General features: G+C 36.8%; 1 protein-coding gene across 1 annotated transcript in view; it reads left to right on the plus strand.

Annotated features, from left to right (window-relative positions):
• Window positions 1-3,337: 3,337 nt before the first annotated feature.
• The window catches only part of CDKL2 (cyclin dependent kinase like 2), a gene marked incomplete at both ends in the record, with an annotated part of 34,812 nt that continues 20,966 nt past the window's right edge, over window positions 3,338-17,183 (plus strand). Inside the window, 2 exons of the mRNA XM_084233110.1 lie at window positions 3,338-3,505; window positions 10,733-10,927. Coding sequence (XP_084089236.1) covers window positions 3,338-3,505; window positions 10,733-10,927 — 363 coding nt within the window. The remainder of the gene's footprint in view (window positions 3,506-10,732; window positions 10,928-17,183) is intronic.

Genomic DNA, 17,183 nt, shown 5'->3' on the forward strand with positions numbered 1-17,183 from the left:
CCAGCTGCTCCCCTCAGCAGTGCATTTCAGTCAGTCTGCCTGTTCTGCTCCCCACTCTGTCTCTGGTGAATCTTCTCACCGCCCGCACCTCTGGCCTGTACCCGTTCTTGTATGCATAAATAAATCTTTAAAAAAAAGATTATTTATAAACCAAAATGTTTCTTAGTATATAAGAAGGAGTTAATACCTTAATGTGTGCTCTCCAGGACAGTCTCTCACCAAGGATCAAAGTGTTTTCTAGAACGTTTAGTTCTCATGATTTAAAGAGAAAATGACTGGGAACTTAAGAGTTCTCACTGATCGATCATTCCCGATCTCTCCAGTCAGTGCTGTCGTGACCGGGTGAAGGCAGAACCGAGGCTCCTTAATCGAGAACGCGTCTGTGCGCCGAGGCTTGGCGACTGCGCCCTTGTGAACCAAACCTGAGCCAAGCGCCAGGTAAAGGGGCGGGGTGGTTGGCGGTGAGCCAATCATAGCTCCTAACGACAGGCTCTGGCCAATCAGAATAAGGGAGGCTTGGCGCACTCGGGGGCGGGCCTAGCGCATGAGGACCCGCCCCCTTGCAGCTCGGTGGCCAACGCCTCTGCCCAGAGCTTGCTGGAGCCAAATAGATTCACGGACTCCAGGGACTGGGCACCTTCCAGGTGCCCTCCCACCGCAGGTAAGTTCTTTACAAGTCTTGGTCTTAACAGGTGTTGGTGCCAGCCGAGGACGCAGTCTGACCTGGGCCGTGCCTCTCTCTGGAGACTTTGTGCCAATGGTTGGGGACGGAGTGAGGTCGTTGCCTTGACAACGACAGCATGCGGCCCTCGGTGCTCCAGAGTGTGAGCTTGCGGCGGGCCAAGGCCCATCTGCCTCCCTGCCAGCTTCACCTAGGACCCGTGACTATTCACAGAAGAAATCTATCACAACAGCATTGGAATTGCTAGTCAGCATCTTTTAGATCTGCGAGCGAGATGCATTTCACCTCAAATTTACTTCCAAGTTGAAAACCTCTGGGTCTTGCCACGCTAAAGGATTTTAAAGAAATAGTAAGTACAATACTTTAAAAAAACTTCCATTATCTCAGTCATCTATCTAGAATAGATTTCAGTCTGTCTTGAACAAAATAAAAAATAGTATAGTTTTTATTATTTAAATGGATAGTAGTAAAGACAGATGCTTTCATGGCACATGTCCGATAATACCTAGCATTGCCTATAGACCAGGCTTCTTTTCACTTGGTATTACCCTTACTTCCAGGAGAAGTTACAGTTTATGAGTAACTGTTTCAGGAAGCAAGGAGATTTTTAAACTATGATGCTTTTATAAGGTCTTTGTGGACAGTGCCACTTGAGAAAGCAGGCACGTTCAGTGTGCTGTGACCCAGTTGTGCAGTTGGTGAGAATAAAGTTGGAGTAATCATATGCATATGTTAGCTCGTGCTACGCTTCAGAACATCTAAGATATGCTAAGGTAAGTTTTATTCACTTTGCATTTTAAAATTGTGAGGACACCAATTGCAAAATGGTTAAAATGATCCAGGTTATAGATTCCAGTTATTTTTGTCCTTGGCAAGATAAACCTGAAGTCTAATCCTTAAAACATGCTTTTTTCTTGGAAGGGGGGGAAATTAAGAAAAGGCGGGATAGACTTACAATGAGTAATTTTTTCTTTATAAAAAATAGGTAATAGATATTAGATGGAAGTTATAATGTCAAATGTATGGGAAATTAGTGTCAGGAAAACTCCCTACAAACAGTTTGTGGTAGAACCTACCCTTAAAACTGGTAGTAAATTAATGAAATAATTAGAGTTGGTTTTGACTGAGATTTATTTTCATTTCCCCCCATGAGGATAATCTCTTTTGCATACATATATCCATTAAATATATATGTACATGTAATAAAACCCTAAACTGTTATATATAACACAGACTCTAAATTGTTAACTGAAAAGTGCTAAAAATGTATTGTGTACATTGGATCGCACGATTTGCCAGAGCCAAGAGGATATGTTTTGTCCTTGTTAGTGTACTATTTATAATAGGGAGAGGAGTAAAACATCACAGTTCACAATTTGGGTAAATTAATTTTAGAGTGCCATAAGCATGCAATAACATGAGACTGTTTTTTCTTTCCAAGTTTTATGAGTGTTTCTATATTGTCAGATAAAATAAAATTCAACACTGAATTACTTGAGTATAGTTACCGAAAGACTATTTTTGCTTCCAAAATATTGAGGACTATGTTGGAATTGAGACTTAAATATTAATTCATGATACTTTTAAGGTCTTGGTGGCAATGCCTCTTAAAGAAGCAGATAGGTTCAGTGTGCTATGACCCAGTTGTGCAGTCGGTTGGGAGAATAAATTTGGAGTAATCAATTTGCAGTTGGAATTTAATTTCAAAATCATATTTAAGAAGTTTAATTTTGAAGTCATTGCTTATTAACTTTTCTATTTTATGGCAATCAAACCTTATGAATTAACATCTACATGTATTTTGACTGAAATTTTTTTTTTCTGTTCCAAAATATGTAATGGAATAATTGCTGGACCGTCATCAACCATTACTAAAATAAGATTTTATTAGGATTGCCTTGAAAATGCCATATAATAGGATGTAAATGATTTCTAAATTCAAAATTCAATCTCATAGTGAGTAATCATTAAAAGTATTTTTGAAACACTGTATTTGGTTGTACTAATATTTAATTTAGAAAATTTGTTTATAAACTATGATGTCATTGCTGTTATTCTGTAAGTTCAATTGAGGAATTTAACACCGTAGAAGAAAAGTTAAAAAAAATCATTTATCATAGTTTCTTAGTGTTAACTTAGTAAGTGATCACTTTATGAGCAAAAATTTTTCCCTATTTAATAGAAAGGGCTTAAAGATTTTCAGCTTTGATCTTTAAATATGATATAAAAAATAAATTTTATCTTCATTGAAAACAAATTCCTTTGAATGAAAAGGAATTGTGTTTTTCCAAAGTAAGCCATAATTGTTTTGACTGATAGTGCAATTACTGCTTTATCTGAGTTAAAAATATGTTGAATTTCATTAACATGCCATTTAGTAATTTAAATTTAAAGTTACTAACTTTAATTTGCCTGCCTTGCTTATGAAATTTGTGCAAATATTGTGAAAACAAAGCTTAGATGTGAAAACAAGAAGAAATTGTGAATAAGCACAGGAGAGAGAAAACACAGTGACTGCTCTAACATGGAAAACACTTGGGAAAGAATTAATTTTCTGGGAGGTGGGTGTGGAAGAAATTAACATACTCAGCATCATTTACTAGAGTTAATAATGGTTTCCACAGCAAGAAAAATTCCAACTGGTCTTAAATTAAAATGGAAAAATATGAGAACCTAGGATTGGTTGGAGAAGGAAGCTATGGAATGGTGATGAAATGTAGGAATAAAGATAGTGGAAGAATTGTGGCCATCAAGAAGTTTTTAGAAAGCGATGATGACAAAATGGTTAAAAAAATTGCTATGCGAGAAATCAAGTTACTAAAGGTGAGTAAATACATGTATGCTTCAATCAAATGTTGAAAAAGATTAGATTTTTCTAAAGATTACATTTTTCAAAAAAATACTGTGGTTTTATATTTGTTTTATTTTCATAACGAGATTTGAAGTATAAATTTCTTCTTTGGGAGAATAAACAAAAAAATGACTATATATGCATAGTCACTTATCTCGTGAATATAACAAGATTTTTAAAGTGTTTGTTGCTACTCTCTGTCTATCTGCCTGCCTGTCTATAATCTGTGTTGAGAGTTCTAAAGACCAACACTGGTTTTGAGATTTACAAAGCACTCATAGTACTCAGCCTATGATTTATTACAGTGAAAGCTTATAAAGCAAAATCAGTAAAAGGAAAAGGCACATGGGTTGAATTCCAGAACTTGGTACAAGTTTCCAAGAATCCTTTCCCAGTAGAGTCACACAGGATACAATTATTTCTTCCAGCAATGAGTTTTGACTACACATGGTAATATTGTCTACCAAGGAAATTCATTGGACACTCAATGTCCAAGGTTTTATTGGGAGCTGATCATATAAGCCCCCTCAGGCTGCCTTTTACCAAATCCAGACTCTCAAAAGGATTGCAGGTATTGAGCATAAAAATAATATTTGCAAAGTAAGTCATTCTATCAGTTCTGGAATTGAAGAGCACCCTCTTGAAGTCCAAGTTCCCAGGTGCCAGCCAACAGCTCATTTTGTAAGCATACCTTTGTAAGGATAGCAGTCTTAGGCCTGTTATGTTAATGTTCTTTACTCTCTCTTCGTTCACTCTAAGAATATATTAAGTTTTATTTACCTTTAGAAAAAAAATCATTTGGTTTTGTTGATTTTCTCTATCATGTATTTCCTTTCTATTTCATTAATTTTTGTTTGTTAGTATTTCATCCGTTTTATTTATTTTGGATGGATTTATTTTGCAGTTCTCTTTTCTAATCTGTTGCAATAGATAAATGTTTAATTTTCAGGCCCCCTTCAACATATATACATTATTTCTTGAATTAATTCTGGAAAATTCTTGCTTTTTATCTTTCAAATTTTATTTAAATTCATTCCCTTTTGCTTCTGCTTTTTGGATTCCAGCTAACAGATATTAAATCTTCTCACTAAATTCCTCTCTTACATTTTTCTTGCCATCAGTCTCTCTGTGTGCCGTTTTGCATGGTTTCTTCTGACCTATCATCTAGTTCACTAATTCTCTTCTTGATATGTCATTAATCCCCAACACTGAGTTGTTAATTTTAGATATTTTATTTTCAATGTTTTTTATTCTGAGGTATAACCAACGTGTAGACAGTGCACAAAACTATAACTCAGTGGATTATTAGAATGCAAACATTTATGTACATACCACCATGTATGTCAAGAAATATAACACTGCTAGTAACCCATTTTTTGCCCCATCCTAGTCACTAACCTCTCCTTCACCTTTTAGATAAACTTTATCTTGACTTGCATGTTATCCCCTCCCTTGATTTTTTCACATTCACCAAATAAACATGAATTTCTAATTATTATAATTAAAATTATAATTTTAACTGTAATTTCTTTAAGATTTTTTTCACTCTCTTAATAGTATCTTTTTTTTTTTTTTTTTTTTTAAGAGGCATGTGTTTTTTTTTTTTTTTTTTTTTTATTCATTTGTTTTTGTTTATACATGCACTGGGTACAGTCAGAAGTGTGGGAGGGTGAGAGAATTCACCAGAGCCAGAGCGGGGAGCAGAGCAGGCAGAAGGACCGAAGTACACTGCTGAGGGGAGCAGCGGGCGGCAGGAGAGGTCTGCGCACCATGTGGGACCCTCCTCTGGTGGCCGGGGAGCAGCCGGGGATCGAACCGGCGCCTCAGAGGCTGCGGGCAGCTTCGCAACCCAGCGCTCAATCGCTGCGCCACCGGGGAGGCCCTCTTAATAGTATCTTTTGCTAAACAGAAATAGCTAATTTCAATATAGTAAAATGTTTAATGTTTTCTTTTATGACTTGTACCACTTATATCTTATTTAAGAAGTCTTACCCTACCTAGCTTTCATTATTAATCTTTTATTATCTGGAAGCTTAATAGTTGTGCTTTTCATACTTATATTTTTCTACACCTAAAATTGATTTTAATTATGATATATGGCATAATCAAGTCTTATTTTTCCCTTATGGGTGTCCAGTTGTTCCAGATGTATTTACTGAAAACACCATGTTTTCTTCACTGCTCTGAATTCATCTTTTGTTTTATGTCCTTAAAGTTTGTGGCAAAAGCCCACAATCATATTTATTCTAGTCTGTCACTTTTATATTTGATAGAATAAATTCTGCGACTTTGTCTTCTGTGATTGTCTTGACCACTTCAGGACTCCAATTAAATTTTAGAACCAGATCCCAACCAGCGGGGGAGATACCCACATGGCACAGCAGGCCTCTCTTATCTTGCCCACTGCTCCCCTTAGCAGTGTATTTCAGTCAGTCTGCCTGTTGTGTTCCCCTCTCTGTCTCTGATGAATCCTCTCACCCTCCCATACATCTGGCCTATACCCCAGTTCTTGTATAAAAAAATAAATCTTAAAACAATTACATATATAAACAAACATACAAACAAGTAAATTTTAGAACCAGTCTATCAGTTTTCACAAAAACATCTCTAGGAATTTTATTGTGATTTCATTAACCATATGTAGATTAATTTGGGAAGAGAATTGATGACTTTACAATATTGAGTCTAGTCCATAAACGTTTTATAGCCTTATAACCGTCTGTGTTTTTTTTTTCTTTTTTCCGTGTCATAAAGTACACCTCGTCTTGTATGGTTATGCCAGCTGTTTTCAAAGTTATTTATCTGGCATATATATGTAATTCTTTTTCCTTTTAACCCTTTTATGTCCTTAGATGTAAGATGTGTGTTTTTAAGACAGATGTGGTTGGTCTTTCATTTCATCCAGTCTGATAGCGTTTGTATTTAATTGAAAATTTTAGTCTATTTACTGTTATTACTCAAATATTTGGATTTATACTTATCATCTTCCTAGCTGCACTCACTTTTTTCTTGACTTCCTTTGTCATATATTCTTTAGAGATTGTCTTGTAGAGATTTTCCTAGGTATTATAATATGCAAACTTGATTTATTGATGCCAAATGAGTACTTTCACACTGCAAGAACATTACAAATTTTAATTTCAGGGGCCTCCCTGGTGGCGCAGGGGTTGGGACGCAGCCTATAAGGCTATCCACAGCCACTGCAGCACGAGTTCAATCCCCGTCAGCCAGGGAGCAGCCCACATGGCACAGCAGACCTCTCCTGACTCGCCCACTGCTCCCCTCAGCAGTGTACTTTGGTCAATCTGCCTGTTCTGTTCCCCACTCTGTCTCTGGTGAATCCTCTCACCCCCGGCATCTCTGGCCTATGCCCCAGCTCTTGTATGCATAAATGGATGGGTCTTTAAAAAAATTTTTTTAAATTTCAGTTACACCTGCATCTTCCTTCTATCTATATCACTATTGATATATGTGATGTTCCTGTTATGCATTTTAATTCTATATATAGTTAAAATTATTCAGTCAATATTTATTAGGATATACTTATAATTTATCCCTTCCATTCTTCTTTTTTTTTTTTTTGAAAGATTCATCCACTTATTTATACAAGCACTGGGTACAGTCAGAAGCACAGGAGGGTGAGAGAATTCACCAGAGCCAGAGCGGGGAGCAGAGCAGGCAGAAGGACCGAAGCACACTGCTGAGGGGAGCAGCGGGCCGCGGGAGAGGTCTGCATGCCATGTGGGACTGTCCTCCGGTGGCCGGGGAGCAGCCAGGGATCGAACCGGCGCTGCAGAGGCTGCGGGCAGCTTCGCAACCCAGCGCTCAACTGCTGCTCCACCGGGGAGGCCCACCTTCCATTATTCTTCAATCTTACTTCTGAAGTTTCCATTAGGGATTATTTTCCTTTTACCTAACTTTCATCCTTTGTTTTATTTCCTTTTGTTAACAATTTATTTATGCATATAAATAAATCTTGTATTTATGCATACAAGAACAGGGGTACAGGCCAGAGGTGCAGGGAGTGAGAGGATTCACCAGAGACAGAATTGGGAGCAGAACAAGCAGCTCTACCAGAATACACTGCTTAGGGGAACAGCAGGCAACAGGAGAGGTGTACGGCGCTGTGTGGGTTAGCTCCCTTGCTGGGGATCAAACTCATGCTGCAGTGCCTGGCAATAGCTTAATAGTGCCACCAGGGAGGCCCTCTGGATTTACTATCTTTTAAAAATCTCCCTTATCCTATATGATCCAGCAATTCCACTCCTAGGTATTTACCCAAAGGATACAGAAACATTAATTCAAAAGGGGACCTGCACCCCTATGTTTATTGCAGCACTATTTACAATAGGTGAAAACTGGAAACAACCCAAATGCCCAAAAATAGATGACTGAATCAAGAAGGTGTGGTACATATACACAATGGAATATTACTCAGCAATCAATAAAGTTAAATTCATGCAATTTGCAGCAACATGGATGGAGCTGTAAGGGATCATGCTCAATGAAATAAGCCAGAAAGAAAAAGAAAAATACCAGATGGCCTCACTCATAGCAGGAATTTAGAAAACCTAAATAAGGGACCAAGAAAAAGACTAATTATAATAAAGTAAAAATCAAAATCAACAAACAACTATAAACTAGGGACACACTACAACAGGGAGAGAAGGGAGTAGGAGCAAAACAAGGGTGGCGGGAATTGTATGGGGACTATAACCAAGATGAAAATGCAAATATTGTGCAAAAATGAAAAGTGATGTAAGAAATATATAAAATTTAAAAAATGCAAAACAAAAAAATGAAAAAATGAAAATCTCCCTTAGTGTCCTTTTTTACCCTTTGTAGTAGTTGACTACCTTTACCAGTTAACAATTATTTATGCTAGAAATTTCCCTGTTCTGCCACTGACACTCTACTAGACCAGAACCTCCTTAGTAAGTTTAAAGTCCTTGCTTATGGTGTCTTGTTATTTTGTGTTTTTCATTATCTTTTTGTATTGGATATTGTTTTTTAAACATTTACTTGTAAAAATGTTTTGAGAGTAAGATAAATTTATCTTTTTCCAGAGTATGCTCATTTGCCTCTGCCATGTGTGTGCAGATGTGCCCAGTACAGTACATTAATCCAAATTCAAGGTTTGAGCATCTTTGAACCATTATACATGGTTTTTTAAAGTGGTTTCCCTAGAGTTTACAATATACATTTGCAGCTAATCCAAATCCATTTTCAGATAATGCTAAATTACTTCATAAGTAGTATGAGTACCTTACAATAAAATAATACTAACCCTTCCTGCTCTTCCTTGTATCATTGTGGTCATTCATTTCACTGCCTCTACAGTTATTGCAATGTGACCTTGGACAATTTACTTAAATGCTATTTGTTTTAGTTTCCTCATCTATAAAGCAGGACAATAATTAAACTTACTTAATAGGATTTTTGTGCTTAGAATAATGCCTAGAATGTAGTAAACTCTATGTATTAGTTACTATGATTTATAATATTATGTTGTTTATTACTCCTTTAAAATCTTTTTTCTATATAGTCTCTGATTTCTTGTTTTCAGATTGGTTGTTTCCTTTAGTAATTTGGAAAAAATTTATTTGTACTTTTCATTACCTTTTATTGATATACTTAATCCTTTGCAATTTAATCACCATACCTCTATTTCCTCCTCTCTCCCTTTCATCGACCATTTGATTTTAGAAGCTATCAAATTCATTTTAGTGATTACCATTAAATCTATAAATATAACAAGACCTTGTAATTAAAAATTCCAGGTCAAAAAATACAGCTTTTATCCATTGATAAGGAAATCTGCATACATACTCTATTATCTTATTTATACCATCTTTTTCTCCTAATATTTATTAGTAATATTATCTGTACATCCTTGGGTTTTAAATATTCACCTTTTTTGTGACCATGTGCCCACATATATATGACTTAGTCCTGCACTAATGATTCACTGCTTATGTTCAAAATTTCTTCTTATAGTTGAATGACAGCTTTGTTGGGGATAGATAAAGTTCCTGAATTTTGCTTTCTTTCCTTGAGAATTTTGAGGGCTGTATTCTAGTGGTTACTTTTCCTTTAAATGTGGCAACACTTTCTGGTGAGGTTTTATCTGCCATATCTATTTTCTTCTCTCTTCTTTTTTTTTTTTTTTAAGATTTATTTATTTATTTACACAAGCACTGGGTACAGTCAGAAGCGCGAGAGGGTGAGAGAATTCATCAGAGCCAGAGCAGGGAACAGAACAGGCAGACTGACGAAATACACTGCTGAGGGGAGTAGCCGGCGGGGCAGGAGAGGTCTGCGCTCCATGTGGGACCCTTGCCTGGCTGCCGGGCATGGAACCGGCGCTGCAGAGGCTGCGGGCAGCTTCGCAACACAGCGCTCAACCACTGTGCCATCGGGGAGGCCCTCTTCTCTCTTCTTCGAGTGTCTTTCAGTAGATCCTTGATTGATTTCTCTTTGAGTGCTTCTTATCTTTTAACAAAATCAGCCAGGTCTCTCTTGATCAGTTATTTGTGGGAGGTTCACTGAGGGACAGATACTGACCTTATTCTTGGCCAGCAGAAATTCTCTATGGCTCACAATAATGTTGCTTAGAACAGGCCTGTGTGTGGGATTGAGTTTTGTTGTCTTTAATTTCCCTGAAATTTATAGTTGCAGGTTTGTTCATGATAAATTGTTTTGCCTTCCATTCTGCCTCACTTACAGATTGCTTCCAGCAAATGAATTTTCAGGTGATTACTCAGCATGCCCTGCCTTGCTGTTCTCTGGTGCCAGTCAGTTCTAGGAATGCTTCCACTGACAATTCATGAATCCTGCTCCCATTATTGTATCAAAGAAAAGTGTTCTTATTTTAACCTTTTCAGGATATGTCACAAACTTTGGGGAAATTTGCCTTGCCTACTCTATAACCACAGATGATGTATTGGTATCATCAAAGATGGAGCAACATTTCTTTTTCCATTGACTAAATTGTGTTCTCTGAAAAGAGAACAGAGCAATATGGTCTTTTGACTATAATTTAAAGACCAGAATATATTTTCACAATACATACTTATTATGTATGTTTTGTATATGTTTCTCCCGCTAAAATCTACTTTAGGATGTGACTAATTGCTAGTAATTTAATTTTAATAAAACCTTTTTTTTTTTGTGTGTGTGTGTGTTTTCTTTTATAACAGCAACTAAGACATGAAAATCTGGTCAATCTGTTGGAAGTATGTAAGAAAAAAAAACGATGGTACCTAGTCTTTGAATTTGTTGACCATACAATTCTTGATGACTTGGAACTCTTTCCAAATGGACTAGATTACCAACTAGTTCAAAAGTACTTGTTTCAGATTATTAATGGAATTGGATTTTGTCACAGTCACAATGTAAGTATTTAGTTTAATTAATGATTTGATAATTTTTGTACCTTTTTCCTTTTAAATTACATTATTTTTTTCTGAGTAACATTGGTTTATTACACTGTATGATTTAGGGGTATGGGTGCACACCTCTTCAGATATATGTTCTCATACCACATCCACCACCATGCACCAGTAATCCTTCTCCATAGTTCTTTGGTATTTTGCCAATTGTTAACTCTTCAGTTATTTAATAAGACACTTTTTAAAAAGTTTTTTAAATTTTGTGTTATAGTTTTGCTCCTCTATATGTGCAAATGTTCCCTCATCCCCACCAAAGAACATGTGAGAATACCCAATACTCCTACCACACCTCCTTTCTCTCTCCCCGTTTTCTGTCTGGAAACCACTAAATTCTTTCATTCACTAAGTCCCAGATTTATTCCTGATGTATTTAGCTTGTGTGGGGGGTTTGGGTTTTTTTGTTTTTTTTTTTTTTTTTTTTTTTGCTATTGTTACTTATATTTCACAGGTGAATGCAACTATCTGATATCTATCTTACACTTTCTGACTTCATTTATTTAAAGCAGGGTCCATATTCCATTGAATATATATTCCACAATTTCTTTTTCCATTTATCTATGCTTTTTCCATCCCTTGGCATTTGTGGACAGTGCTGCTATGAATATAGTTGTACATAAATGTTTTCATATCAGAATTTTTACATTTTTAGGATAAATTCCTAACAGAGGTATTGTTGGATCTAACAGAATTTCCATTTTTATTATCTTAAGAAATCCCCATACTTTTTTCCAACTTGCATTTCCATGAACAGTGAATGAGGGTTCCTTTTCCACCACATCCTCACTAACATTTGTTGTTTCCATTCTTTTTGATATGGGCCATTCTCACAAGAGTGAGGTGGCATCTCATTGTGGTTTTGATTTGCATTTTTCTTTTAATAAATGATATTTAGCAATTTTCATATATCTGTAAGCCATCTGAATGTCTTCTTTAAAGTGTCTGTTTAGATCTTTTGCTCAAATTTTGAATTCATTGTCTGTCTTCTTCTTGTTGGATTGTATTAGTACTTTGTAAATTTAGGAAATTAGCCCCATGTCAGATATGTTATGTGCAAGTGTTTTTTTCCCATTCTGTGGTTTGCCTTTTTGTTTATGTGATGGTTTATTTTGAGGAACAAAAGCTTCTTAGTTTGACAGGTAGTCTCACTTGTTTATTTTTGCTTTGATTTTCTTTGCCATTGGAGTTGAGTCACCAAATACATGTTTGGTAGTAGAAGTTCTATAGTGCGTCATCTATATTTTCTTTCAAGTATTTTATAGTTTAAAGTTCCAAATCTTTAATCCATTTTGAATTAATTTTTGTGTATGGAGTTAAGTATGGATGCAGTTTTTGTGGGGGTTTTTTGCATGTGACTGTCCATGTTTTCCAACACCATTTGTTTAAGGAAACTCTCTTTCTCCATTGTATGGCCCTGACACCCTGTCAAAAGTTAACTGTCATATTTGTGTGTGTTTATCTCTAGGCTTTCTATTCTATTCTGTTGGTCTGAGTTTATTTTTTGTTCCAGTACCATACTATTTTCATTATTGTTGATGTATAATATAGTTTGAAGTCAGAAAGTATGCCTCTACTTTTCTTCTTTTTTCTTAGGATTGCAGTAGTTTTCAGAGCCATATAAATTTTATAATTGTTCAGTTTCCTTGAAAAAAGTCACTGGAATTTTGAATTATTGCACTGAATCTGTAAATTGCTTTAGGTAATATTGCCAGTTAAGTGATGTTTATCCTATGAAATGGGATATCTTTCTATTTTCCTTGTGTCTTATTTCCCTTAACAATGTCTTATAATTTTTAATATATAGGTCCTTTACCTCCTTTGTTAAGTTTGATTCTTTTTTGTGTGATTGTAAATAGGATTGTTTTCCTTATTTTTCTTTCTTCTGAGACATTGTTTGTATATAGAATTGCAACTGATTTTTGTGTATTGATTTTGCATCCTGCCACTTTGCTATATTTATTTATTATTTCTAGTATTTTTTGGGTTCTCTAGTATATATCTAGTAGTCATTGGGTCCTCTAGCTATATTAATAAACGTGTCATAGGCAAATAATATCTGTTTGAATTCTTTTCCTATTTGGATTTCTTTTATGTCTTTTTATTACCCAATTGCTTCATGTAGGACTTCTAATACTATGCAGAATAATAGTGGTGACAGTGGACATCCTTGTCTTGTTCCTAATGTTAGTGAAATGCTTTATTCTTTTCATCATTAAGTATGATGTTAGCTTTGGGTTTGTCATATATAGCTTTTATAATGTTTAGATAAGTTACACTTATTTCCATTTTACTGAGTGTTTTTATTATAAATAGATTTTGAATTTTATTGAACTCTTTTTCAACATCTATTGAAATGATAATGTGATTTGTGTCATCCATTTTGTTGATATGGTAAATTATACTGATTGATTTGTATAGGATGAACCAGACATACATCCCTAAGGGATGAGTCTCATAACATATTCCTGTATTCAGTTTGCTAGGGTTTTGTTGAGGATTTTGCATATATAGTCATCAGGGATATTGGTCTTTAATTTTCTTTTTTTGTACTTTCTTTGTTTGGTTTTGGGAATAGGATGTTGGTCTTGTAGAATGTGTTGGGGGCTTTTTCACCCTCTTTGATTTTTTTTTGGTTTTTCTTGTTGTTAGTTTGAATAGGGATAGGTATTAGGTCTTCTTTGACGGTATGGTAAAATTCACTGGAGAAGCTGTCTGGTCCTGGGCATTTGTTCTTAGGAAGACTTTTTATTACTCTTTCAATTTCTGCACTTGTGTTCAGACTGTTTAAGCTGTCTTTTTCATCCCGATTCAGTCTGGGAAGGTTATATGAAATGATGCAGACTCATAAAATTGATTTTAATAAAACTAATGTTGAGGGGGGGTCTCCCTGGTGGCATAGGGGTTAAGTCTCAGTGCTATCACTGCTGAGGCCTGAGTTGATCCCTGGCCAGGGAGCTATCCCACATATGGTGCAACAGACTCTTCTGTCTCATCTGCTGCTCCCCTCAGCAGTGTATTTCAGTAGAAATGCATCCCCCTGTCCTGCTCCACACTCTGTCTCTGGTGAGTCCTCTCACACCCGGCATCCCCGGCCTACACCCCAGTTCCTGTATGCATAAGTAAATAAACACATTTAGAATTTATAAAACAAACAAAAAAACTAATATTGAGACCATATCTTTCTTAGGGCAGACTCAAAATTTACAAGCTCAGGAGACTAAATGATTGTTTAGTAAGTTAGGAAGCGATCATAGTTCCAGAGGTAAAATACATGAAGTAAAATTATGTTGGTTAGACAGGAATCAAACCATTACAAGGTGTTAGTGAATCAAATGGAATCAATCTGTGCAGACTGATTCATCTTCCTCATAAGAAGGATGATATCTTTACAATGGGGCTGTGATACTGTTAGGGGGAAAAGGCGGTCCCAAAGCAAATTCCATACAGGCTTTGTGGACTCCACCCCCACCCCAGGTCAAAGCCAAAGACACTGGGAACTCCAAATCCCATCACCACCAAAGGGAAGGTGGCTGGGACCTGAGGGTGGGGTTAAGCAGCCAGGTGGATACAAAAGGCAGACACGTGGGCTTTGGGGGGCTCTCCATTTTTGGGCTCCCGGCCAGCTCTAAGAGTGACTTTGGGTTTCCAGGTCGTCGGATCGGGTAGGACGCATTAAAGACTTTATTTCCCTATTTTCTCCCTGAGTTGTACATTTTCCTTATTTCCTTTCCTCTTGTAAATAAACCTTTTATTAACCCTTTTGCATGTGTCTGTAGTAGAGTATTCATAAGTCTCTTTAAAGCGCGCGGGTGAGGACCCACAGCCAGGAACCCGTTTAATATCGGGGCTGCTCTATAACAATACTTGAAGTTAGATGACTAAGCTCCCTGCGTTTATCTCCACACTAACCATAGGCTTGCCAACGGAATCTGTGTACAAAAAAACATTGGCTCTCCCTTTTGAATTATTTGAATTAATTCTGCCTACACTGGCTGTGTCTCTGTTTTTTATGCTTTCATGACTAATCAATTCATATTTAATAACATATTTCACGTCATACTGACACATTCAGGCAATTTAGGAATTAAGTGCTGCTGGCATGAGTGCTATTCTCTCTGTGAGGCAAAAGGTGTTAATATCCAGTGATTTCATAGATTAACTTCATAGGGCTCATGTATCACTTTAAATTGTGTAAAATGTAGTGTTTATGGGGCGAAAACTGATTTTACTCTAATTTATGACCACTTACCTCCAGCAAGCTCTAGTTTTAGTCATGCTACTTTTTATTGTCCATTTACCCAGACTCTTCTAGATGATTTCACACTTCCTCCCTAAACCTACAGTAACTTTTTCCCAAAGCTCACTTTTAACCCTCTATTAAACAAACATAATAATAAAACTTATTTCATGGGGTTGTTGTAAGGATAAAATTAATACTTATAAAAACACATGAAACAGATAGATAATGCTTGACACAGAAATGATCAAGTGTTAGCTCTCATATGTCAAAAATATATCCTAAAATCTACTTTCTGGGAAGATTACCCTTTCTACTCTTTAACCAGACAAATAATTATTGTAGGAAAGGAAATAAATAAATGCATGCATGTACATACACAAATGTATACATACATACAAGGATAAAATGTCTCACTTTAAGAACTTTAAGCTATTTACTTTTTTTTTTTAAAGATTTATTTATTTATACAAGATTTATTTATTTACACAAGCACTGGGTACAGTCAGAAGCACGGGAGGGTGAGAGAATTCACCAGAACCAGAGTGGAGAGCAGAGCAGGCAGAAGGACCGAAGTACACTGCTGAGGGGAGCAGCGGGCGGCAGAAGAGGTCTGCGCGCCATATGGGACCCTCCTCCAGAGGCTGCGGGCAGCTTTGCAACCCAGCGCTCAACCGCTGCGCCACCGGGGAGGACCCTAAGCTATTTACTTTTAAATGCATTATTCAAGTAATTGAAAATGAAATTTTAAAGGAAAAAAGCTAGCTAAGCTGTTCCTAGATTGTGGACATACAGAACTTTGAATAATAAATGGATACTATTTTAAGGTGCTAGATTTGTTGTACTTGTGTTTTTTCTAATAGCATTTTAATCCTTTCATGAGCTGAGTCAAGTAAATATATTTAAGAATGAATTACAGGGCCTCCCTGGTGGCGCAGCGGTTGAGCGCTGGGTTGCGAAGCTGCCCGCGGCCTCTGCGGTGGCAGACCTCTCCTGCCGCCCGCTGCTCCTCTCAGCAGTGTACTTCGGTCCTTCTGCCTTCTCTGCTCCCCACTCCGGCTCTGGTGAATTCTCTCACCCTCCCGCGCTTCTGACTGTACCCAGTGCATGTATAAACAAAAAAAACCAACCAACCAAATAAATAAATAAAAACATACCTCTATTAAAAAAAAAAAAGAATGAATTACAGTTACTGTCAATTAAAGTTTGACCCAATTAATAGAGTATTATGAGGTATTTGTAGATATCTAAATAACTTTTTTGCTAAAATAATTAGGTATGATCATTTATTTAGGACATGACATTATTGAATTACCATATCAGAGCCTATTGTTTTCACAAAACTTTCCTTGACCACCCAAATCTACAATGACTTGGTTTTTCTTATGTTCTTTTGTTGCTACCAAATTCATAGAGTATTATAGTAGGGTGGGACCATGGCAATCATGTACTTTATTTTTTTTTAAAGGTTTATTTATTTATGCATACAAGAGCTGGGGTATAGGCCAGTGATACGGGGCGGGGTTGTGGGACAGTGAGAGGATTCACCAGAGACAGAGTGGGGAACAGCACAGGCATACTGACTAATGTACACTGCTGAGGGGAGCAGCGGGCAAGACAGGAGAGGTATGCTGCGCCATGTGGGTTGCTTGCTGGCTGGACGGGTATCGAACTCGTGCTGCAGAGGCTGCAGTGAATGGCTTCATAATGCGGTGCTTAACCTCTGCGCCACCAGGGAGGCCTGCAATCATGTATTTTAATCCCCGCATTTGAAGAGATGAGGAGATAAATCCAGAAAGGTCGAGTTGTCTATGACTATACTGAAAACCTGAGACTAGAACCCTGGTTTCCTAACTCCCAGTTCACTTCTTTCTGATACAGAATAGGGGATGTGGGGGTGGCCCTGTGCCCTCAACATGGAAGTCTAAGAGGTGATAGAAGCTGGTAGCTTATGTAAAATGCTCA

The sequence above is a fragment of the Talpa europaea genome (genome assembly GCF_964194135.1).
Source record: "Talpa europaea genome assembly, chromosome: 5".
NCBI classification, from domain to species: domain Eukaryota; kingdom Metazoa; phylum Chordata; class Mammalia; order Eulipotyphla; family Talpidae; genus Talpa; species Talpa europaea.